We start from the raw sequence: 24,468 nt of genomic DNA on the forward strand, positions 1-24,468 counted from the left end.
CTCAAATGACATAATCTTATATATATAAAAACCTTAAAATCCCCGGAAGGGCAGGGGGAACTGTTACAAGTAAAAACTATTTTAACAAAGTTGCAGGATACAAAATCAACACACAAGAATTAGTTGTTTTTCTCTACACTAGCAATGCCAAAACAAGAAATTAATAAAACAAACACATTTACTATGGCGCTAAAAAGGATAAAATACTTAGGAATACACTTACCCAAGGAGGTGAAAGACTCAGACTCAAAACTACAAAACACTGCTAAAAATACCAAAGAAGACACATGAAAAGAGACCCTGTGCTTGTGGGTTGGAAGACTCAGTATTAAAATGTCCATATGACCCAAAGTGATATATAGATTTAATGCAAATGCTATCAAAATCCTAATGGCATTTTTTATACAAACGGAAAAAAAAATCTTAAGATTCATAGGAATCTCAAGGTAACCTGACTAGCCAAAACATTCCTGAAAAAGAACAAGGCTGGAGGCCTCACACTTCTTGATCTTAAAATATGGTACAAAGCAAGAGTAATTAAGATGATGCACTGTCACAAACATAGATCTATCAAATGATAGAATAAAATAGATAGTTCAGAAATAAATCCTTGCATATATGCACAAATGATTATTGACAAGAGTGCCAAAACTACATAATGGGAAAAAGGATGGTCTCTTCAACAAATGGTGTTTTGAAAACTGGATATCCACATACAAAAATACATAAATAAATAAAGTTGGATTTGTTCCATACTACATGTCTGCAGCTAATTCAAAATGGATTAAAGACCTAATATAAGACTGAAACTACACAACTCCTAGAAGTAGACATAGAAAAACACTTCAGTACATTGTGTTTGGCAATGATTCCTTGGCTATGACATCAGAATCACAGGCAGCAAAATAAAAGTAGATAAACAGAAGTACATCAAACTTAAAATCTTCTACATGTCAATGAAACAACAGAATATGGGAGAAAATATCTGCAAATCATATAGGTGATACCGGGCTAATCCAGAATATATAAGGAACTTCTCCAACTCAGTAACAACAAATAAATCTAATTAAAATATGGGCAAATGACTTGAATAGACATTTTTCTACAGAATATACACAAATGGCCAAGAAGCACACAAAACGATGCTCAACATCACTAATCATTAGGGACATAAAAATCAAAATCACTATGAGACGCCCTCTCATACTCATCAGGATGGCAACTATCAAAAGAACAGAAAATAAAAAGTGCTGGTGAGGAAAAGGAGAAGTTGGAACACTTACGCCCCATTGGTAAGAGTGTAAAATTGGTCAGCCATCATGGAAAACAGTACCATCATAGAAAACAGTACCATATGATCCAGCAATCTCACTTCTGGGTATGTATCCAATAGCACTCAAAAGAGAGTCTTGAAATGGTATTTGCACACCCATGTTCATTGCAATATTATTCACAATAGCTGAGTGATGGAAGCAATCCAAATCTTCATGATTGAATAAACAGGTAAAGAAAATGTAATATATACATATACATATATTGGGATATTGTGCTTTCTTTAAAAAGCAGAAAATCCTTAACAGCTACAAAACAAATGGACATTTGTTAAATAAAATAAGCCAGTCACAAAAGAACAAATAATGTATGACTTCACCCATATCAAATGTCTAAAGAAGCCAACCCCACAGATGCAGAAAATAGAAAGTTAGTTACCAAAGGCTGGGGGTGTGGAAAGGAGTAATTAGTATTTAGTGGATAAAGAGTTTCAATGCTGCAAGAAGAAAAGTCATAGAGATCTGTTGTATAACACTATGAATATACTTAACAGTACTGAACCATTCATTTAAAAATGGTTAACATGGTAAATTTAATGTTGTGCGTTTTTAACCACAATTTTAAAACTAAGGCTAAATACTTCATAGAGTTGGAAAAATATGAAAGAATTCATTACCAGAAGATTTGCATTCTAAGAAATGTTACAGAGTACTTCAGGTAGAAAGAAAATGATACCAGATGGAATATTGATCTATAAAAAGAATGAAAAGTACTAGAGACTGAAAATATGTGGATAAATATAAATTTTCTTACTTTTAAAAATTCTTTCAGAGACAAATGACTATTGAAATAAAAAAAGTAACTATGTATTGTGCAGTTTATAACATACTTAGAAGTAAATGTGTGATAATAATAACATAAAGCCCAAGAAGATAGAAAAGTATACTGCTGTAACACTCTTTTACCATACATAAAATGGTATAATATTACTTGAAGAGAGATTGTCATAAATTAAAGATGTTGTTGCAGGTATAACTGGGCTCCTCCAAAACATATTTGCAAGTTCTAATCCTCCATACCTGTGAATGTACCCCTATTTGGAAATAGGGGTTTTGCAGATGTAATCAAGTTAAGATGAGGTATATTCGATTAGGACAAGCCCTTGATGAATAACTGGTGTACTCATAAGACTAGAAAAATTTGGTACACAGACACAGACAAAAGGAAAATGGCTCTGTGAAGGCACAAAGACACAGGGTTAAATGCCATATTAAGACAGAAGATGATATTGAAGCAATGCATTGACAAGAGACACCAAGAGCCACCAAGGATTGTCAGCAACCACCAGAAGCTAGGAGACAACCATAGAATAAATTGTCCTTCAACACCTCCAGTAGAAACCAATCCTACCAATATGTTGATTTCAGACTTCTTGCCTCCAAAACAGTGAGCAAATAAATTTGTTGTTGTAAGCCACCCAGTTTCTGGTCTTTTCTTACAGTAGCCTGAGGAAACTAAAACAGATGTATATTATACATGCTAAAGCAATCATTGTAATTATTATTAAGAATTATAGCTAATAGGCCAGCAAAATGAATCAAATGGAATAAAAAAATTCAGTCAAAACAAAACAAAAAGAAATAGAAGGAAAAGGGAAATGTAGAACAGATGGGAAAAACAGAAAACAGATCTCAAGATGATAGATTTTAAATCCTGGGATATAAAAATCATATTAAATATAAATGATCTAAACACCTCCTTCATTAAAAGTCAGAAATTGTCAATTTGGATTTTAAAAATCCAGTTATATGCTGCCTATTATAAGAAGCCTGTTATGGTACCTGGGTGGCTTAGTCAGTTAAGCAACTGCCTTTGGCTCAGGTCATGATGACAGGGTCCTGGCATTGAACCCTGCATAGAGCTCCCTGCTCAGTGGGGAGTCTGCTTCTCCTCTGCCCCACCCTCACCCTCTCCCCCTGCTCCTGCTCACTCTCTCTCTCTCTCACTCTCTCAAATAAACAAATAACATCTTTATTTATTTATTTATTTATTTATTTATTTATTTTTTATTTATTTTTAATTTCTTTTCAGTGTAAGAGTATTCATTGTTTTTGCACCACACCCGGTGCTCCATGCAATCCGTGCCCTCCCTAATACCCACCACCTGGCTCCCCCAACCTCCCACCCCCCGCCCCTTCAAAACCCTCAGGTTGTTTTTCAGTGTCCATAGTCTCTCATGGTTCACCTCCCCTTCCAATTTCCCTCAACTCCCTTCTCCTCTCCATCTCCCCATGTCCTCCATGTTATTTGTTATGCTCCACAAATAAGTGAAACCATATAATAATTGGCTCTCTCTGCTTGACTTATTTCACTCAGCATAATCTCTTCCAGTCCCGTCCATGTTGCTATGCCATGATGGAGGCATAATACTCCGTAGTGTATATGGACCACATCTTCCTTATCCATTCATCTGTTGAAGGGCATCTTGGTTCTTTCCACAGTTTGGCGACCGTGGCCATTGCTGCTATAAACATTGGGGTACAGATGGCCCTTCTTTTCACTACATCTGTATCTTTGGGATAAATACCCAGTAGTGCAGTTGCAGGGTCATAGGGAAGCTCTATTTTTAATTTCTTGAGGAATCTCCACACTGTTCTCCAAAGTGGCTGCACCAACTTGCATTCCCACCAACAGTGTAAGAGGGTTCCCCTTTCTCCACATCCTCTCCAGCACATCTTTTTTTTTTTTAAAAAAGAAACCTGCATTAAAGATAAAGATGCAAATAGGTTAAAAGTAAAAGGATGGGAAAAGCTATGTTATGTTAACACTAATCAAAAAAAGCTATTGTAGTGGATATATTAATATTAGAAAAAGTAAATTGCAAAGCAAAAGGTATTACCAAGATATAAGAAGGTTATTTCCTAATCAATGATGGAGCAGTTTATCCTAAATGTTTAATCATTTCACATGGATCTTCAGAATACATGAAGAAGAGCTGTTAGAAATGAAAGGAGAAATAGGAAAATGTCCATTATAGTTGATTTCAATAAACTCTCAGTAATTGATAGAACAAGTTGGTAGCAATTCAGAAAGGATAAAAAAAGTCTTAAACAGTGCTATCAACCAACTTGTGATAATTGATGTTTTAGAACACTTGGCACAACAACAGCAGCACATACATTCTGTTTGATTATATATGGAACGTGTATCAACATGGACCAGAATCTGGGCTATAAATATCAATAAATTTTAAAGAACTCAAGTCATATAAACTATATCCTGTGACCACAATGGAATTAAATTAGAAATCTGTAACAGAAAGTCACCCAGAAAATTATAACTATTAGAAAACTAACACACTTCTAAATAACTCATGGGTCAAAGAAAAAAGCAAAGAGAAATTAGAAAGTGTTTTGAACCAAATCAAAATAATAAACATTTCAAAATCTGTGGGACAGAGTTAAAACCGTAGTTGGAGGGAAATTCACACCAGTAGACACATGTTAGGGGGGGAAAAGATCTTACATCAAATGACCTCGGCTTCTTCCCTAAGAAATTACAAATAGAGGAACAACTTAAACTCCAGGTAGGAAAAAGAAAACAAATAATATAGATCAGAGCAGAAAACAATCAAATTGAAGACAGAAAACAACAGAAAAAAAAGCAATAAAAAAACCTGGTTACTTGAGAAAATCAAATAATAAACCATTAGCCAAACTGATCAGACATAAAAAAAGAGAGGTTACAAATGACAGGTATTGGACGCCTGGGTGGCTCAGTGGGTTAGGCCTCTGCCTTCAGCTCAGGTCATGATCTTGGGGTCCTGGGATCCAGGCCCGCGTCTGGCTCTCTGCTCAGCATGCAGGGAGTCTGCTTCCCCCCTCTCTCTGCCTGCCTCTCTGTCTACTTGTGATCTCTCTCTCTCTCTCTCTCTCTCTGTCAAACGAAAAAATATTAAAAAAAAAAAATGACAGGTATCAAGAGAGATGTGACCTCACTACAGATTCTACAGGTTTTAAAGGCTAATAAGGAAATAACTGTGAACAATTTAAGCTTGTAATTTGAGAACTTAGATGAAATGGACATTTCTTCTTGTCTTGTGAAGAACTGATTTTTAAAATAAAATCTCAATATACTAAATTGCTTTTATTACTCCAGAACGGCATGCTACAGATACTGTACAATGAACATTAATAAATCTCAAAATAAGCTTCAAACCATTAAAAATTAAATTGGAATAAGATTATAAATGGAAACAAAGTATTCATATGCGCACAGACACATGTTATAGTTAGCATCTTAATAAACTGGTATTCTCAAACCGTCCCTGTATTTACCTCGGAAACTTTCCAGCTGGGCCGTATGCTGACTTTCCTCGGAATCTGAGGATCTGTTTTAATTTTCGGGTTTACGGACAAGCGACGATTTGACATGGGATAAATTCCTCACAGCCAAAGGAGTTTGGGGTGCTCTACTGCTCACCTCGCCAATGAAAATTTCCCCCTCTACCTGAAATACCTCTTTCTCCTTGACAAAGCTCAGTGATTTCCAAAGAAACCTGGATAAGCACTTTTAGGATCCTCACAACTTTACACAATAATCAAGGAGAGCGTTAGTCGCCCCTCCCCCCCGGTTTTATAGGTGATAAAAGAAGCTGCGGGAATGAGAACGGAGAGGTCTTCATAGGCTTGTTCCAAAACTTTGGTTCTCAATTGTTCCGATTTACGAAGCCACCAGCTCCTTCGCTCTCAGGTTTTTCTTTAACCACATTCACCCAAACCTGTTTCTATAAGCAGTACTTGGCAGGGCACGAGCGATCCTCAGAAAAAGCTCTTGCTCACTCTTGAGGGTCTCAGACTGTGGTGGGACAACTAACCAGATTATAAAATAGCACAGGGAGCTCAAAATGTTAGGGAGAATGAAAAACTGACGGAGCAAAGAAACCTCAGCTCGTTCCGACTTCTCTTTAACCGCATACCCATTGAACGCGGAGGGCTATGCAGTTTCCGTATGCCCCATATGTCAACACAGGAGGTGGAGAGGCTCTATCGGCCAGGCACTAACGTAATGCGTCTAAGGTTACTTTTCAGTGAAAGGAACAGGAAATCAACACTTCACAATTTCCACAAGCTCAGTCCTCGAAAGCAGCGGGGAGGGTGTAAAGAGTACTCTCCGCGCTCCCCGAAACTCCCCACCCAGGAACCCAGCACTTTCTCGGCGGGAAGCACCTCCGCAGGACGTCGCCGGGGCAAGCAACCTACGTTCTGGGAGCCCAATCAGCGGCCGCGCCCCCGCGCCTGCCTGACTCGAGTCACGTGCCAGCCAAAGATGGCTGCGTTCTGGGTAGGAGAACAAAAGTTGGAGTGAGCTCCCAGCGTGGCCTGCGGAGGACCGGTGCAGGCACCGAATGCTGTGAGGAGAGCACAAGGTACTGGCATCCTGGAAAAGTGGCCGGGTATCCAGAGAAGTAAAGCGCGGTGACACGCTATCTGCCGGCAGTGCGGGAATGAGATCCCGGGACTGGGTCGGAAGCGGGGAAGGGGAGACGGCATCTACGGTCTCTTCACTTTCCACCCAGAAGAAAAGATCTTATATTTAAACCAAGAGGGAAAATAAATGTCTGCGATTGGGTTTAACCCAGGTTTTACTACCAATATCCAGAGTGACCTTGTCCTAATTTAATTTTCAGAGTCCCCACTTGACTTGTCTCATGGTCAACCTGAGGGACGTGAGCTAGCTAATGCAAGCGCCTTTTGAAATGTTTGTAGTATTTAAATACATTATCTTAGATACTGGTATTATCTTGGATTAGGATTTATTATTAGTAATAGACACACAACGTCCTACTGCAGGCTGCCGTGTCAAACTTTCACCGAATTAAGGGAGACTTTTAATAGGTTCACTTTAGAAATAGCTAATTCATTGGGGTGCCTGGGTGGCTCAGTGGGTTAAAGCCTCTGCCTTCGGCTGAGGTCATGATCTCAGGGTTCTGGGATGGAGCCCTGCATCTGGCTCTCTGCTCAGCAGGGAGCCTGCTTCCTCCTCTGTCTCTGCCTGCCCTTCTGCCTACTTGTGATCTCTGTCTGTCAAATAAATAAATAAAATCTTAAAAAAAAAAAAAGAAAGAAAGAAAGAAATAGCTAGTTCACAGAACTCGGAACCTCACCAGTATGCAGAGCATAGAGCAGAAAACTAGTGATAGCATTAGGCAGGATTTTCTGAGGAAGTAACTTTTATTTCAGATATATACACCGTACACTTTCTCTATATACTGAATTTATTTCTCTATACACACAGGTGCGCACACACCGGCCTCCAGCATGTACACTGTACTTTTTCTGTGTATACCAGATTTTGTATCTACACACACACACACACACACACACCTTTAACACATAAACAGAATCACAGCTCCTATAGGGCAGAGATTGTGTCTGTCATGGTATTGTAACCAAGGCCCTTAAGAAGTTTGAGTCCAGGAAACCTACAGGTAAATTTCTAAGCCTACATTGTACTTTTTAATTTTAAGTCTAAGGATATGAAATCTCACTTAACATGTTCCCAATGACCTTTTTTATCTAACAGGTACCCATCAGTAAATCAGTGTTGTAAATAAACCTTGTAGCAAATAGATAACCATGAAAATATAATTTCATAAAATCATGTATTTTGCTGTTATTTCTGAAACTTCTGCTTTCCTTAACTTTCCTACCCTGAAATCTTGTTTAATGAGCTAAATCTTTGGGTTAAAACTCAACATTCACCATCCTGCGCCTACTCTGCATTCATTCCAACTAGTGCAGGGATCAAGAAACTACTGGACTATTTGATGAAGACCACGTTTGACATGCAGAGCCTAAAATACTTTGTGGCCCTTCAGAGAAATTTTGCTAATTCCTATTTTAGGGTATACCTGTAAGTGAAATTGGTAGTATGTTTCTTCTACCTACTAAATAATACCAAATTCTTTTACACAGTGTTTGTACCCAAAATGGGTACCATGTATACTTCTAACAGCAGCACACCAGAATTTCAGTTACCCTACATTTTTGCCAGGAACTGAAATTGCCAGGTTTTAATTTAGCTAACCTACGTATGGATATCTCACTTTTTTTTTTCCCTGATTATAATGAGGCTAAGCATATTTTCTGTTTATTGGCTATTTGCTTCCCTCTTTGGGAAAGTACCTGTTCAAACCTTTTGCCAGTTTTTCTGTTGGGTTGCTTGCCTTCTTCTTGATGATGTGCTCTTCTTTACATTTTCTGGGTACTACCTGCTCCTTTGTCAGTTATACTGCAGACATTTTCTCCCACACTGGCTTATCTTTATAGTATTTATTGATCAACACAAGTTCTTAATTTTAATTAGTTAATATTAGTTTTATGTTCAGTGCTTTTTGTAAATTAAGAAATATTTTTAAGGCTTATAAAGATATTCTGTATTTCCTAGAAGCCTTATGGGTTGTTTTTCATGTTCTGGTTTCTGTTTCACTTAGAATATATTATTTTGGTATGTGTGTATGCATTGTTTTTTCAGATTATGAATCAAGCTATAGCTAATTTTTTAAATGAACTGTTCATGGTATTTAGAAAGCTTTTTATAAGCCCTTTTGTTTTTCTATAGATATATATTATTGAAAAATATTTTAAGGCTCAAGATGGAAAATCATGAACCACATGATACTGTCAAGGAAGACTTAATCTTCAATATCATAACCAGAAAAATTAACCAACTCCCAGAAGCAGAAAGGTAAGATCCCTTCATAACTTAAAAATATTTTTTACCAGGTAGATTTTCATCATTGGTTCATTATCTCACATTTATTTGGTTTGAATAGAAACATAGAATATCAGAAGGAAACTGAGCTCTTTTTCTTGCCTTAGTGAGAAAACCTGAGACCAAGAGATTAACCATTTTGCTTAAAGTTGAGGCTAGAATTCATGTCTTCGGATCTAATTATATGATCATTCTCAGTTTTTCCATTTGGCTTAGAGTGGTTAAATGTGAACATTTATGGACTCATCTAAGTAACAGTCCTTTAAGATGGCTTTTAAATTGTCTTGTCAATGCACTTCTATTATGTCTAACAGTCCAAGAGAGTGCTTTATAACACACATAACTAGACAAGGAATGCCACAGAAATGGGATCATGGCTAAAAGATCTTTATCATTAAATAGATAAATGCCATATAGGAACCATACTGATCTTTGAGGACAACACTGAGTGAACTATAGTGCACCCTTAGCAAGAAGACCTCTCTGACTAGGTTCCATTTAAAGAGAAATTATGAGGCCAAAAAGGATTTAAAAAAAAGAGCCAGCCTGGGGTGGGGGGGACAGTTGTCACAGGCAGACTGGTTGGCATATGCCTAAGCCACAGGATAGCAAAGAGTTGATCATATCTGAGGAACCAGTGTTACTGAAGTACAGGGAAGTAGGCATAAGGCTGAAGGAACAGGAAGAATTTTAAGCAAGAAATGAGATGATCCAGCTAACATTTCTAAAGAACATTCCAGTTGCTTTTGGGAATAGATTTAAGGTAGCAGAGAAAAAAAAAAAGAAGACAGTAGGAAAACTGACATGGTAGTCTGGAAGTGGTGATGGTAAGGAATATGTTTTAGAATTATAATCTTAACTGTCCTGAGTAAATTTCAGCCTTGCTGCCACTTACCCTCTGAACAAGAGAGAACCTATAAACCCAGGACGCAATAAGAACTTGGTGAGACTTCATAAGCTGTATATCCTACACCTCTTCCCCCACCACACACACATTATACATCCTTTTTGTTATTTTCCTGAGGTAGATAACAGAAAAACTTTTCAAGCACCAAAGGGGCTGTGTCCATGTTGCCAGGTCAGTAAGGTAAAGCACCAGAAAGACTGACACAAGGAATAGGGTAGATGGTGGCAGCTTTGAAGAGAAAAGAGCAGGCTGTATCACTGGTACTTTAACCAAATTAGAATCGACCAGCAGTGGGGAAGCAAGCTGTAACTGCAAAGTAAGCTTTGGTTTGGAAGTAGTAAATTGCTCTCAAACACTGGTACCTGAACAGAGCAGATCATAGTGTCTCCTTTTGCCTTACTCCCTATTTTCCTTTGTTCCTATTTTCTTATCCTTGTCCTCCCAGGTTTGAATCCTCATCCCTTCTTGCATTATCATTTGATATACTTAGTAGTTATTTGAAAAGCCCTTAGGTGTATGAAACTTTAATATCAAAAACCTCACTTTCTGATCTATAAAATAATTTTATGTACCATATATTTCATTGCCACTTTTTAAATATATTATAGTTGTGTTTCATTCATGTGTCTAGTTTTAAATGTGTGTGTCTTGCCAAACAGTCATGAGTTTCCAGTAGTAAAGGCACTTTTTTGGAAAACTGACTTGGAAAGGAGCTTTTAGATAGTAACAGTTTTGTACCTACTGAATTATTAACTAAAAAAATGTGACTTAAGCCATAGGAAATTAAAATTTGGGAGACCATAAACTGCTGTTCAGATTCTATATATAGTATATTCTATATATATATATTCTATATATATACATATATACATATATTCTATATATATAGAATTATATATATTCTATATATATACATATATACATATAGTCTATATATATAGTCGCACTCCTTTTTATTTACATATTTTTTAAGTTTTTAAAATACTTCACATCAGCCTATAGCTTAATTTATATATTCAAAATAATAATTATATAAAAATATATATGGGCAAACTGTTTACCTTTGAGCATTTGGTTGCTAGGACTAAAATGGAGATAATATATACTTCACCAGATTGTTATGAAGATAAAAGTATTTCAGAAGACACGCTCAAGTTTCCCATTCCCTCAGTGCCCACAAAAACATACAGGTCTTGGGACACCTGGGTGGCTCAGTTGGTTAAGTGGCTGCCTTCGTCTCAGGTCATGATCCCAGGGTCCCAGAATCGAGTCCCACATCAGGCTCCCTGCTCGGCGGGGAGCCTGCTTCTCTCTTTGTCTCTGCCTGCCACTCTGTCTGCCTGTGCTCGCTTGTTCTCTCTCTGACAAATAAAATCTTTTAAAAAAACAAAAAACAAAAACATACAGGTTTTTCACATTCGTGTTTTCTGTTGTTACTGTTTGGTAGGTTCTGTAGGCTCTCCTCAGTTTGTAAATGCTATCTTGTGTACCCTAAGTTTTTAAACTCTCTCTTGTACTTCCATTACCATTTCAGTAGATTTGTTGTATCTCATGCTCACATGTCTTTCATCCTCCAATAATAAACTAGGAAAACACTGAAGGTAGAAGAAAATTTTTTGTGACTTCAGCATCAAGTCTGCTGCATGTAGTAGTGGTCAGTGCTTGAATGACAAGCACCATTATGATTGCAAAGTGACAGGTAAGAAAAGTAATGCTTTATGCAATGCAGGAAGCTCAGTTAGGAATTCCTAGAAAAGCTGTTTTAAGAGGAGTGTTAACCACAGAAGTTAGGGGGGTATTGTGTGGCTAGTCTGGCTAAATAAGTAATGAGAATTTGAGAGACTGATGCCTGTGTTGTAGATGGCAAGCCAGGTAGTAAAATAAAGTTAAGTGCTCGGCTGAAGAGTGTAGAATACTTTCAGTATCTAGCATTAAGTTTAGGTATTATTTTTTCCAAAACTAAAGCAAACACAGAACATGCATTTTAAAACTCATATATACCTTGACTAAAAACCACTTAGTAACTCAAACATCAATTTATTCTTTATTTCAGTGAGTTGTTGTAAAGTACCGAGCATAGAGCATCCCTTAAATGTTAGTACTCCTCCACCCCCCTATCCTAATGCTTCAGAATAAAGTGAAAGGAAACATAATTAACTCCACCTTACTGAATGCCTTTTAGGTGTCAGGTGCTATTGAAACCACAAGATGAATGTATCTTTGTATCCACTATCTTCAAGTTATTCACTTAAAGACTACTGGAGAAGCCTGACATATTAATCAGTGATTATAAGATAGTACCACCTTATTTATTGTGCTAGAGAGGATACTGGGTACTGTGGGCACCCAAAGGAGAGGCATTCATATCAGACTCTTCAGACATACACCAGAATTGTTGGACAACTTACACACAAAATATAGTACCTTCTCTCATACACCAGAATTGTTGGACAACTCACACACAAAATATAGTACCTTCTCTTCTCAAAATATAGTACCTTCTCTTTTTTGTCTCCACTTAGGAATCTGCTCGAACATGGATCAGCATATGTTGGACTTAACGCTGGTCTCTGTGGTCTAATAGCAAATAGTCTTTTTCGACGCATCTTAAATGTGACCCAGGCTCGTATAGCTGCTGGCTTACCAATGGCAGTGATCCCATTTTTGACTGCAGACTTATCTTACAGAGGTTTTGTAAGTTTACCTTTGATTACAGGTAAATTCTATTTCACTATCACCAGAATTTGCTTTAGTATATATTATTTGCACCTTTCATTAATCCTTAAATATTAACATCAGGTAGCTAGCTATTATGCTATATCGTAGTGAGTGCATGGATAAGACTGAAACTTGCTAGCCTATGTAAAGTGGCAGGTCATATTAGCAAAATCTTTTGTACAAGTAAAATACACATACATGACAGTTCTAAATACTTAATCTAACTTATCTTTCCCACAGTACTTAAAGAAGTATTTGCATACTTTTTTTAAAAAGATGACTGCCTTGGGTTTTTAAAAAAAAATTTAGTTAAGTCCCTCAAAAGAGAAAACACTTATGGGAAGAGGAGTCTACTTACATAGTAAATCTCTCAAAGCACTAAATGTATATACAAGAATTATCAAATATATGGAGACTTGATTTCCTTCCGATAGTTTACCATATATGCTGATTGCTTTGAGTACAGGCATACCTTGGAGATACTGCAGGTTTGCCACACTACTGCAGTAAAGTCTGTTGCAGTAAAATCATATTAATTTTTTGGTTTCCCAGTGCATATAAAAGTTACATTTAAAATATGCTATGGTCTGTTTAAAGGATGCAATAATACTATTATGTCTAAAAAACCAATGTACATACCTTAAAAAATATTGCTAAAAAGTGCTAACCATCATTTCAATTTCCAGTGTGTGGTAACCACTTATTACAGATCATGGTTACAAATATAGTAATAATGAAAAAGTTTGAAATACAAGAATTACCAAAATGTGACAAGAGACATGAAGTGGGCAAATGCTGCTTGCAAATTGGTGCCTACACACTTGACCAAAACAAGACTACCACAAACCTTCAATTAAAAAAAAAAAAAAATGCGTAATCTGTGAAGGGCAGTAAAGTGCAGCACAGGGAAACATGAAAAATCTGACTGATTTCACATAAAAATATTACCACAGATGATGGTGAGATGGAAGACAGTCCATTTAAATTCTCTTAAGTGCTGTTCCAAACTGGTTTAAGCTGGATGAGTATTTTGCTTGAATCCCCATGATCCGTGTAGAAAGAATTTTTATTATCTAGGGAAAGCTACCACCCAGTCAACTGAACAGACTGAGTAAAACATGTTATTAACTTAGCTTTCTATTCTTAATGCAGCTTACACTAACTTGGAAATAATAATTTTATAAAAATAGTCACACTATATAATGTAAAAATGTTAAGATGAAGTACAAATTATTTTTTAAAAAATTCCCATGGGTTGGGGGCCCCTGGGTGGCTCAGTGGGTTAAAGCCTCTGCCTTTGGCTTGGGTCATGATCCCAGGGTCCTGGGATGAGCCCTGCATCCAGCTCTCTGCTCGGCAGGGAGCCTGCTCCCCCCCACCCCACCCTATCTGTGCCTGCCTTTCTGCCTGCTTGTGCTCTCTCTCTCTCTGTCCAATAAATAAATAAATCAAAAAATTCCCATGGGTTAAACGTTTTCTGCAGACAGAAAAATATTAGCTCAGGTTTGCCAATACAAGTGCAGAAAGATAAAAGCAGTGCAGACTGAGATTAAAAATCCTCTAGCAGTTATTCCTGGCTATTTTAGGTTATCTGTACATATAATTGTACCTTCTAACATGCCTTATAGATTTGCATTTGCTGCCTAAAAATTGAGTATCTGTGATACTTTTAAGATGACCTTGCATTCTTTAAATCATGTTTGCTTGCGTATCATGACCTTTATTTTCAGAACTGATTTATTTCCTAGGTGATTTGAATTGTGAAACCTGTACCATAACACGGGGTGGACTGGTTGGTCTTGTTCTGGGTGGTCTGTACCCTATTATCTTGGCTATACCTGTGAATGGTGGCTTAGCAGCCAGGTAAGATTGTTCTCATAATCAATGAAAAACTTCAATATTTAAATGATTACCTAGAAAATGCACAAATTAACATAGATACATTTTCTGCTTTTAAGGCAATATTTTTTAATTTGAAAGAGTTAGACTTTTTTTTCTTATAGTATTAAGAATTTGAAAACAGTTCTAGAAATTGATCCCATCATACCTCTTGCATGTGTAGTTCAGGTTCTTTACCTTAATTTGTGTATTGAATGCCATCTACAAGCTACAAACAGTACTGTGCCTAACATGATAGCTAATTATATGCTCCGTGTTTAGAGTTTGAGCAGTTCCACTATAGGAAAATTCTATCACAAAATGGTTGGCTAGAAAGTATAATTCAGTTATTTTCTGATAGAACTCTTACCAAGCAACCTAAGCTGTATGAGCCTCCAGAGGTGAAGTGGAGAAAGGGACAAAAGAAAACAAAAGTACAGTTTTCAGGCCCAATATTTATCAAAGAGAATAACTGGATTAACTTAATCTTTACCTAACTACTTTTATCTTAAGACTTCTGGGATTAATATATATTGTACATGGGTTTGCCATTTGATACTTTTCTATAGAACTGTCTCAATCTTGTCTTATAGGTATGAGTCAGCCCCGCTACCAGAGAAAGGAAACATCTTAACTTACTGGACTAGAGTTTCTAAGCCTGTCTTTAGAAAGATGTTATTTCCCATTTTGCTCCAGACTATGTTTGCAGGATACCTTGGATCTAAACAATATAAACTATTTATAAAGGCCCTTCAGTTACCTGAACCTGGCCTAGAAATTCAGTGACTGTTAAAACAAATGTGTACACAAAAATAAAATTATAATGTATGAATAAGTGTTTAGTGTATGAATAAACGTAGACTTTTAATCATATGAGGTATAGTTCTGGGACCTTTAACATATGGCTACACAGGGCAGCAACCAAAGGGTGAGTATTAGTAAGGGCTATCGCTTTAAACAAGAGCTTAACTTCTCTAGTTTGCCCAATAGTCTCTTCTACTTTGTTTGCTCCACTACTTTACATTAAGCATATTTTGGTAACAGGAAAAATAACCATACAGCAGTTTTTACTGAAAACCTCAAAGAATCCAAGCAGGAATGAAAATAGGAGGTAGGGATGAGAATCAGTTCACTGCAGCATATGTTCACTTTGTTTTCCTAATTCACTGTTTTCATAGATATTATTAATCTATTATTAATAGACATTTAGAACATATATAAAAACCTTCCTCACAGAGGAATCAATTCCAATAGTCCTGAAAGATGGTAGGCTCGATGGTAGGCTCAGCTAGAGCCGATATATTGACTGATAAAGCTGATGCAGTGGTACAATGATACAGTTACCTACTTCAAGAGTCCTCTTGTTTGTCCTTGGAAAGCTATATTCTTGGAAGATTAAGGCAAATTGTATTTTTGAAGCTTCCATTAGTTGGGACAGTTCTTTGGGGATCACATACCTAGGACTCTTCTTTTCAGCTGTGTGATGTTAAGCAAGTTAACCTCTCTTCTCTGGTCCTCAGTAACCTCAATCAGGACTGGTATTACATAATATAGGGAAGTTGACTAACATAGCACTTGACTCAATGGTAGCACTTAAATGGTAGCTATACTCTTGCTACATTCCTGCTTTTGTTTTCTAAAATAGCCTAGTCTAATAGCCTTCATTTCCTAAGACAGATCATTTAAATTTTTGAAGTGACTTTTTGTGTTCCCCTTTATAAAACTTTTCATTTCAGTTCTTTAAACATTTCAGTTCATTTTCTTACGTGACACCATCTAAATCAGCATTGCCCAACAGAACTTTGTGTGATGATGGAAATAAATGTTCTATACATGACTGACAGTGTTAGCTACCAGCGGTATGTGGCTACTGAACACCTGAAATGTAGCTAGTCCAACTGAATAAATCAATTTTTTAAATTAAGCTTTTTAGCTACATATGGCTAAGAGCTACAATATTGGACAACAATACAGATTTAGATCAACACTTTCTAATGAAATAAGCCAATCCTACCAAATAAAATAAGTACCATCCCAGATCATACTGACAAGCATCTTCATTATTCAAGTACAGTGACATACTTGTTAAATAATCTTATGCTACTTAATTATATGAAAGGAGAATTTAATTTAGCTTGTCACCTAGAAGAGGCAGCCTCATGAGTGAGGCTTTCAGGTTCTGTTCAAAGAGAAAGCAGTCCAGCTAAAGATTTTAAAATTAAACAAAATTAACAAAATACATTTAAAATTTTTCAGAAAGCAAAGCTGATATTCAACAAGTGCCTTGAAATGTATTCCCTAGCAAGTTTATATATGAAATGATCCCAATTATAAGCAAAAAAAAAAAATTTTATTTTGCTGTAAATATTCTCTTGGTTAGAGAATTAGGGGTGATTTTTATGTTTTGACTTCTTGCTGAATTTTCTGCTTTCTATAATGGATATGCTTTACTTAAAGCTCTCTGACCCAAAATTATACACTTCTATGTATATTCTATCATTTTTATTTAAAGGAAGGCTCTACTTAACCACAGCAGAGAAAACCATGAAAAAGTAGTTTCTGACTCCAAAAATAAGAAACCCAAATTACTAAATTAGATTCCTTAAGAATGGTGCTATCAACTTGGATAATTCAAAAACCACTGATATAACTAAGTTGGTAATTCAGTACAAATTGTTTTCTTATCCTGATACATTTCTAGGATATTACCATCTATAAAGAGAAGAGTTTGCAATGGTTTCTGTAACTAAAAAGGATTCTAGAATCTGTCCTCTACCATGTGTTTTTTAAATCATCTTTCCAATTAGTAAAAATGGGCAATGTGAGCAAAAGACCATATTATTTTACATCTGTTGCTACAAGTCTCCTTTACCAAAATTTTTGCCTGGGGGCAGGTAAATACATGTAGACTTACTGTGATCTGGATTACAATTTAGGGAACAGTCATTTGTAGCTAAGACCTAAAGAACACCGCCTCAGTCAGGAAAACAGCTTTTAACAGTTCAGTCATACTAAACAAACTATTTAAATCCATCTTACAATTTACTTGGTGTAGTTATCTGGCTTTAAGAGGACTCACTATATTGTACTTCAGATATTGATATTAATTTGTCAACCCCAAACTACAGGACATTAGAAGCCAGAGGGGTCTAGGAAATTGACCTCTGTGGGTATACAGCAAAGATGCAAAATTCAGAGGCAGTGTAAAAAAAAGTTGGGCCACCAATAAAAATCAAATCTGCATATTAACATAACTACACAATTTTTCAAAATGCCACTAAAGACTATGTTTTTAAATTAGGTTGAAAATTAAGCAGAATAATTTTCAACAAATTATTTTGGGTCAACAAAACTATAAAAATTACCAAAGTCCACTGTGAACTGGTTTCCTTTTAAAAAAGTGGGGAAAATGGCTCTAAGAAATCTTGAATGTACAAATCCAGGAAAAGTAAAAAAGGAATAAAAACACTTATTAGTAACCAAAGCAATGAAAGGGGCAAAGGCAAGTTCACCAGCAATAATAACCTATGTATTTTTTAAAAATATTTATTTTTCTCTAATATTGAATCTATATTCCTAATAATAGTCATTTACTTTCTGAATTTAAATTACTTCCGGTTTCATTTTTCTCCATTTCAAAACTTAAAGTAAATGACCATTGTAGTCTAGGTCAGAGCTGAGAACAGTATGGTATGGTAAGACAATAACAAGTGACTGCCAGAGAGGACTGAGATAGTCAAATTCAAATATGTGAAAAATACTGTGTGGCTACACAAAACATTTTCCAAGTTTCTAGTGGAAGACCTCCCCATCTTGTCCCTTGCTTAGATGGTAACTAACTGGCTTCTGAAGGAAGAACTGCAGAGTAAAATACAGAAATATAAACATTTGGTAGGGTCTCAAAACTTTGTGTTGACAATGAGTGCAGGGGGGAAAAACACTTAAAAGTATTTTACTGCCTATTCAACTTTCAAGAATCAGATTAGTTAGCTTTAAAAATCTGATTAAATTAGTGAGACCTTAAACTAGTACTTCAAAATGCTGAACTAGGTGATCACATCTTTTTAAAGGTAATTACTCATTATCAGTGAATCACTCCATTCTTAATTGTCATCAACTACTGTTAATGCCAAATCTTTGGTTGTAGAATTACAACTAGCTGTAGCGTTTGTATCATAGAAGCATCCATCAACTAAGTATAAGCCAGTGGGCATGGTCTTTGCTGCCTCGCATCACAGACACTGACTAAATTTAGATTACAAGAAACAGAGTGGGTTTAATAGGTTTTGTATAATATCATACAATAACCAAACTGTATAGTTATTATGATAAATCATCCTGGGCCAATCTCCTACCCCTCCCACCTCTCATCTGCACACTTCCCAATGAGTCAATTAAGATAAAATGACTCAGTCTAGACCAGACGAAAGAATGTATTAACATAATCCAACAAAAATGAAATAAAACAATCCAGAGTTGAGTGTTTTTTCACACTTGTAATAAGCTGGAAAAATGTTTCAATTAAGTAAAACAACCATATTATGTGGAAAAAAAACACTCCCATCATCCAAAATACTAAAGCCCTTACATAACACTGGAGACATTTTAATATATAACATCAGAAACTAGGATACCATTCATTAGAAACCTCAAAATAGTCAAAAAAGTGTCAAGTACTCAGAGAAAACTCAAGAAGCCAAAACCTCAGAACGCGAACATCCTATTACCCTGAATTGCAAATAACTACTCACATATTCAGTCATAATTTTTTCAAAGATACACATGACACATCAATGCATCTATTTTAAAAAGACTACTCTTTATAGTTAAGGACTTTACATTAACTTTTATATTCTACTCAGCAAGGTCTGCCTATACTGAAGATTAGCTCTCAAGTTGCAGGAAATAAATACAAACTCATGATATGCTTTGTGATCCCTGATGGCCTGTTTATGTAATTCTACACCACTGAATGTTATTCCATAGAATGTGTTCTTGATTATGTAAAGAATCTAATATTCCTTGATGAAATACTGCAATTCTCTTCTCCAATAGTTACAATTTTTAAGTTATGCAAAGAACTGATCATCACTCCCATGAAAGACCAGGAAAAAAAAAAAAGTATAATTTTGTTCCAAAATTAACTTAGTCTCATGTATTTCTAGTAAGTCTTTCAAGGATTCCAGAGAATCTTTTCATATCTCCATTTCTGGAAAGTGAAATCAGTATAGAAGTAATTTGGGAACTTGAAAATGGCATTCATTTTTTTCAGCAGATGCCAAATTTTTGACCGACATGGCTCCCACAATTACTTTGTTACCATCAGTCCAGTCAGTTAACAGGTTGTAGGAAAAGATTCGTTTTTGCAGACACTGCTAAGCTGTTTAAAGAGAAGAGAAAGAGATTAATTTAGTGATTACAAAATGCACAAATATTTAAAATATTTCGAACACTTTTTGCTGGATTATATCAGAGGTGTGACATTTTAACAAATGTGGACCTTTTTAGTTAGAACTGGTCAAGAAAGTGCAGAAACAGTAAGTCAATATGATAGAAATAGGAGGTCAATATGGTGTGTTAGTTCAATTAATGTATGAATTCCTGTCACCATCAGAAAACAAGTATCAAAAAGCTACCCTCTTTACACTAATTCTGTATCATTTTGCCATAGAGGCAAATTAGGGAAGATGATGAAAAAAAAAGTTCCCCAAATACTAAGATGTTTTCAACCTCTACAGTAAATAGAGCCAAACCTTAAAATTTCAACACAATCCATATATTTCAGAAATCTCCTTTATCCAACTACTAATCATTCAGAACACAATTTTCTAAAAATAGTAAGACAACAGTTTCATATTAATCATAACTTTTTTTAATTAACAAGTAGTGAATAGGACACTTTAAGATATTGTTTACTACATACTGAAATAAACAGATCTGTTGTAAATTCAGAAACCCAAACATTTACAGTAAAATGTGCTTACACATAAATATGATCAAATTTCTTTAAACCCCCTGTTAGATAGGTCCTAAATACATGCAATACCATGTAAAAACAAGACCATGAAGTTGATGTAAAAAATGACAAAATCACTAAGTCACCAAAATTAGAAAAGGAAAAAAAAAAAAGAATGAAATGGAAACTAAGAAAAGACAGTTAAAACAAGGAGCCTAACAAAGCAGCTTTAAAAATAGGCAATACTAATCTCCATTTTCAAAAGTTCTTAATCAAGTAATTCCAAAAACTGCCATTTATAAAATGACATCCTAAAAATCTACACTTGGAATTTTCAAAGCATCCCAATTCAGAAAGCTTTGACTACTGTCTCTCCCCAGCCCCAAACTTCAAATAATGCAGGAAAAGCACTGACATTAGAAGAAAATATTCCAAGGGAATGGTTTTAGAAAAACACACTTACTGCTTCCAGAACCTTTTAAGACCCACAGTCAGCATTAACAACAATCATTTTTCCTATTTTCATCCATTATTTTCCAATGTCATGTTAGAGATGAATAAATTCTTTGAGCCCATAACTGAAAGATCAACAAACCTGGTTTTATTATGACACCATATTTTTGTCATTGGTACTGCACAAAATTATATACAAAGAAATATATACAAAAATGTTCGTTCAAGTATTAATTAAATTTCAATTCAAGGCTTCTGTTTCAAAAAGCTACATTTAACATATTCCATAGAGATAGCACAAATTAGTCATTTCAAATAATTTTTCCAACTACTTTTGGTTTATATATATATATATATAATTCAGTAGGCACTAAAAATCCATGCAGCTGCATTGTGAGGGGCTTGCTCCTGCACTTAGGTATAAGCAGGTTCATCACTCCAGGTTGTGAATTTGGCTACTACCCATTCATGCTCAAGTGCAGTAGGTGATTTTACAAAATATGCTGTAATGCACTGGAAACCAGAGACCAAGTTAGGTCTCAAATCGTGTTATCTAGCAACAAAACATTTACAGTTGTGCAAGAACAAGAATTCCATTTTTATAACCAAATAACAACAAAATAAAACATGTGTAAGATAACTTACATCTTTGGACTGCTGGAAAATACTTTTTAATTATGAACATTTTAAAATAAAAGACAGCAGAAGCCCTGATATTACCTCTTTTTCCTCATTTCTTATACTACCTTTTAAAATAAAGCAGGAAATGTGGCCAGCAGCTGGTCCCGTCTCTTCTGCCCCAACAGCTGTATCCACTTTAGCACAAAGAAAAACAAGGATGCTAAATATGTATATACTTTATCAAACAGTGATGTTTCACAAAGAATTTCTTAATGCCTCTTACACTGAAGGACACTAAATCTATACAATTGGACAATGAATAATACAGTACTTCAAGGGAAGAATATGTCCCATCTTTGGAAAAAGTGTCAATCGTGTCCTTAGGTAGCCAGAACCACTCAATTTTAAAAATTATTCTTAAATAGGACAAAAACCTTTGAAATAAGGAGAGTAAGATTCTTTGTGAAGCCTCACTTTACACGTTTTCATTCACATTTCACAACCTTCAATATCTAATCATACATAAATTTAACCTAAATTTTAATACAACAAAAGTAAAGGTGTTCAACAATTTATTTATAGTCAGTGATAGGGTAATCACTGTGCTGGTCCTCAAAGAAACATTTTATTAACCATTCTTATTCTCCTTCAATTAATTAACAGAGATGCATATTATTTTCCAACTTCTTTAATGGTGAGATATTAAAATCTTTTACTCTAGATTGTATTTCTAGATCTCCTACTGAAAACTAAAAGGCATACCCAAATATTTTAAGATATTTCTGTCATCTCCAGCAAAATAACTATCACATTTGTGCAAGCCCAAATACTTATTGTCAACCTCTAAAAAGTTGCTCTAAAATTGGAATTCCAATTTGCACCATGTACAACTCGGAACTTCCATTCAACTTCACCTGTTTCACTGTCTCCAAACTGTATCTCTATTAGCAGCTTTCAGTGTACAGTTGGAACCGATGTCATCCAAGGCCATGTCCACACTGGGGACAGAAGAGCTAGGTACACGCAAGTCTGAACAAGGGGACACATTAACAGCTATTTCAACCATAAGAAGCATCTTAAATACATTATTGACCAGCACAAGTCTGTTTCCAGGGTGGACAGGGCCCAAATTAGATTTCCCCTCCCACCTTCCAAAAAAGAAAAAAAGAAAAAAAAAAAACCCACACGCACACAAATTGAGATGTTGCCCATTAAAGTAGACTAAGCAGCAGAGCATGAGCGTTACGTGAAGAGATGGATCCTTACCAGGTTGTGAGGCGGGAACGACTGTTCTGTAACCCCTACAACGGAGCCTGGCAGGAAGGAAATCACCTAAAAAAGAAACTGTCAGAGAGATTTAATAGTCACATGTTATCATTAGGAGTTGGTTACAGTGTCACATTCATGCTTTTAGCTAAACACTTAAAGATTCAATATTACTTTTTCCTCCTCTGAAATGTGTCCAGTGAAGATGTCCCACTAAGGTGTTTTACATGGTGTAAGGGAGTTGAAAGGGGTAAACGCGGATAAAGAGCAGATTACTTGACCCTACATTTTAAGAGAAGACGACGCCTTCCGGGCGCACGCCGAGCAGAACTCCACCGACACCTTATCCTTGTCCACATGAAGACACACTCCTCCCGCTGAGTCGTCCTCTTCCAGCAGGTCCTGCTGCTGCTTTCCCACGGGCAGAGCGTAGTCATGGTCACCGGCGGGCGAGTCTCTGAAGAGCGAGGTAGTCAGCCGCAGTCCCACGCCGCTCAGACGGCTCAGCAAGCGAGCCAGTCCGGTCTCGTTGGCTAAGACGGCCCGTAGGTAGCGACTCTCCTCCTGCAGTGCCTGCACGCGCTTGCCCAGCTCCCGATTCTCGGCCCGCAGCTCCTGGTTCTCGGCTGCCAGACCCCGGACTCGACTTTCCAGCCCCATCACGTACTCCTTCTTCTTCAGCCGATTAAGACGGGCAGCAGCCGCCGCCGCCTTCCGGGGACTCTTTGTCGCCGCCTGGTTGCTGTCGTTGCCGCTGCTGCCGCCGCCTCCTCCTGGGGACTTTCTCCGCCTCTTTTCGCCGCTGCCACTGTCACTGCCGCTGCTGCAGCCTCCGATGCCGTTTAATAGCCTCTGCAGCAGGTCGGAAAAGCGCTGCATCTCAGCAGCCGCGGCCTCGTCGTCGTCGTCCCCTCTCCACAGGCCGCCGCTATCCGAGCCTCCGCCGGACGAGGAGAGAGGCCCGGGCGAGCTGAGCCCGGGCTCCAGGTGCCAGTCCGGCTGCCGGGGGTCCAGCAGATCTGCCAGTTCCAGCCCGGACAGAAAGTCCATGTCCTCCGTCTCCTCCCCCGGGACGCTGGCGATCGCCTCCTCCTCCATCTCCTCCGGCGAGGGCGCGCGCACGGCCACGCCGCCGCGGCCCCCCCTCCCGGCCTCCAACTCGCCCTCGTCGCCGCACGGCTGTTTGCGGCCGGGAGATCCGGCCGCCGCCGTCTCTTCCTCCTCTGCCGCCGCCGCCGCCGCCGCCGCCCGGGTTAGGTCCGGGGGCAGCAAGCAGGTCGCGGCTGGAGCCGGGCTCTCGCTGCGGGTTGGGGAGTCGCTGCCCGAGGCCGCCAGCAGTTTGGTCAGGCTATGCCTCATGGGGCCCAGCGGCGGGCCCACGTAGGCCCCGGCCCCTCAGACCGGGCCTCGCGGGCCCCAGGGACCCCAGCGCGGGGGGCCAGGGAGCTGGCCAGAGCGGAACGAAGGGGAAGGTCCGAGTCGCCTCCCGCCCCACTTGGCTGGTCGACCCCCCGCGCCGGGGCGGGGGGAAGGGACGGGAGATCGAAGCTGCGAGGCCCAACGATGACTCGACCGCGCCACCCAGACAACGGCCTGGCCGGAAGTCAGTCGATCTCACCCC

General features: G+C 37.6%; 2 protein-coding genes across 9 annotated transcripts; one reads left to right on the top strand and one right to left on the bottom strand.

Moving 5' to 3' along the window:
- Positions 1 to 4,169: 4,169 nt before the first annotated feature.
- On the bottom strand, positions 4,170 to 24,468 carry CREBZF (CREB/ATF bZIP transcription factor). Of its 8 annotated transcripts, XM_080817014.1 has the most exons (5): positions 23,134 to 24,468; positions 22,848 to 22,925; positions 21,707 to 21,775; positions 20,971 to 21,085; positions 18,967 to 19,931 (listed from the first exon to the last, which is right to left on the bottom strand). In XM_080817014.1, exons 1-2 carry the CDS (start codon positions 24,204 to 24,206, stop codon positions 22,910 to 22,912), a joined length of 1,089 nt encoding a protein of 362 aa, XP_080673140.1. In that variant the 5' UTR covers positions 24,207 to 24,468; the 3' UTR covers positions 18,967 to 19,931; positions 20,971 to 21,085; positions 21,707 to 21,775; positions 22,848 to 22,909. The 8 variants fall into 8 exon arrangements, with proteins under 8 accessions (XP_080673142.1, XP_080673140.1, XP_080673141.1 ...); XM_080817016.1 differs by lacking the exons at positions 18,967 to 19,931; positions 20,971 to 21,085 and adding an exon at positions 4,170 to 4,267; XM_080817015.1 differs by lacking the exon at positions 20,971 to 21,085.
- On the top strand, positions 6,582 to 15,423 carry TMEM126A (transmembrane protein 126A). Its single transcript, XM_080815203.1, has 5 exons — positions 6,582 to 6,700; positions 8,896 to 9,021; positions 12,478 to 12,671; positions 14,422 to 14,536; positions 15,145 to 15,423. The coding sequence occupies exons 2-5, from the start codon at positions 8,930 to 8,932 to the stop codon at positions 15,335 to 15,337; spliced, it is 594 nt and encodes a 197-aa protein (XP_080671329.1). The 5' UTR covers positions 6,582 to 6,700; positions 8,896 to 8,929; the 3' UTR covers positions 15,338 to 15,423.

Source organism: Martes martes, assembly GCF_963455335.1.
Source record: "Martes martes genome assembly, chromosome: 10".
NCBI classification, from domain to species: Eukaryota; Metazoa; Chordata; class Mammalia; order Carnivora; family Mustelidae; genus Martes; species Martes martes.

Bases quoted from the DNA above. Each gene is read 5' to 3' on its own strand.
- TMEM126A (XM_080815203.1), top strand. From the start codon at position 8,930: ATGGAAAATCATGAACCACATGATACTGTCAAGGAAGACTTAATCTTC. The intron at 12,672-14,421 runs GTAAATTCTATT...TTTATTTCCTAG, and splicing joins AAGTTTACCTTTGATTACAG to GTGATTTGAATTGTGAAACC. The intron at 14,537-15,144 runs GTAAGATTGTTC...CTTGTCTTATAG, and splicing joins AATGGTGGCTTAGCAGCCAG to GTATGAGTCAGCCCCGCTAC.
- CREBZF (XM_080817016.1), bottom strand. From the start codon at position 24,206: ATGAGGCATAGCCTGACCAAACTGCTGGCGGCCTCGGGCAGCGACTCC.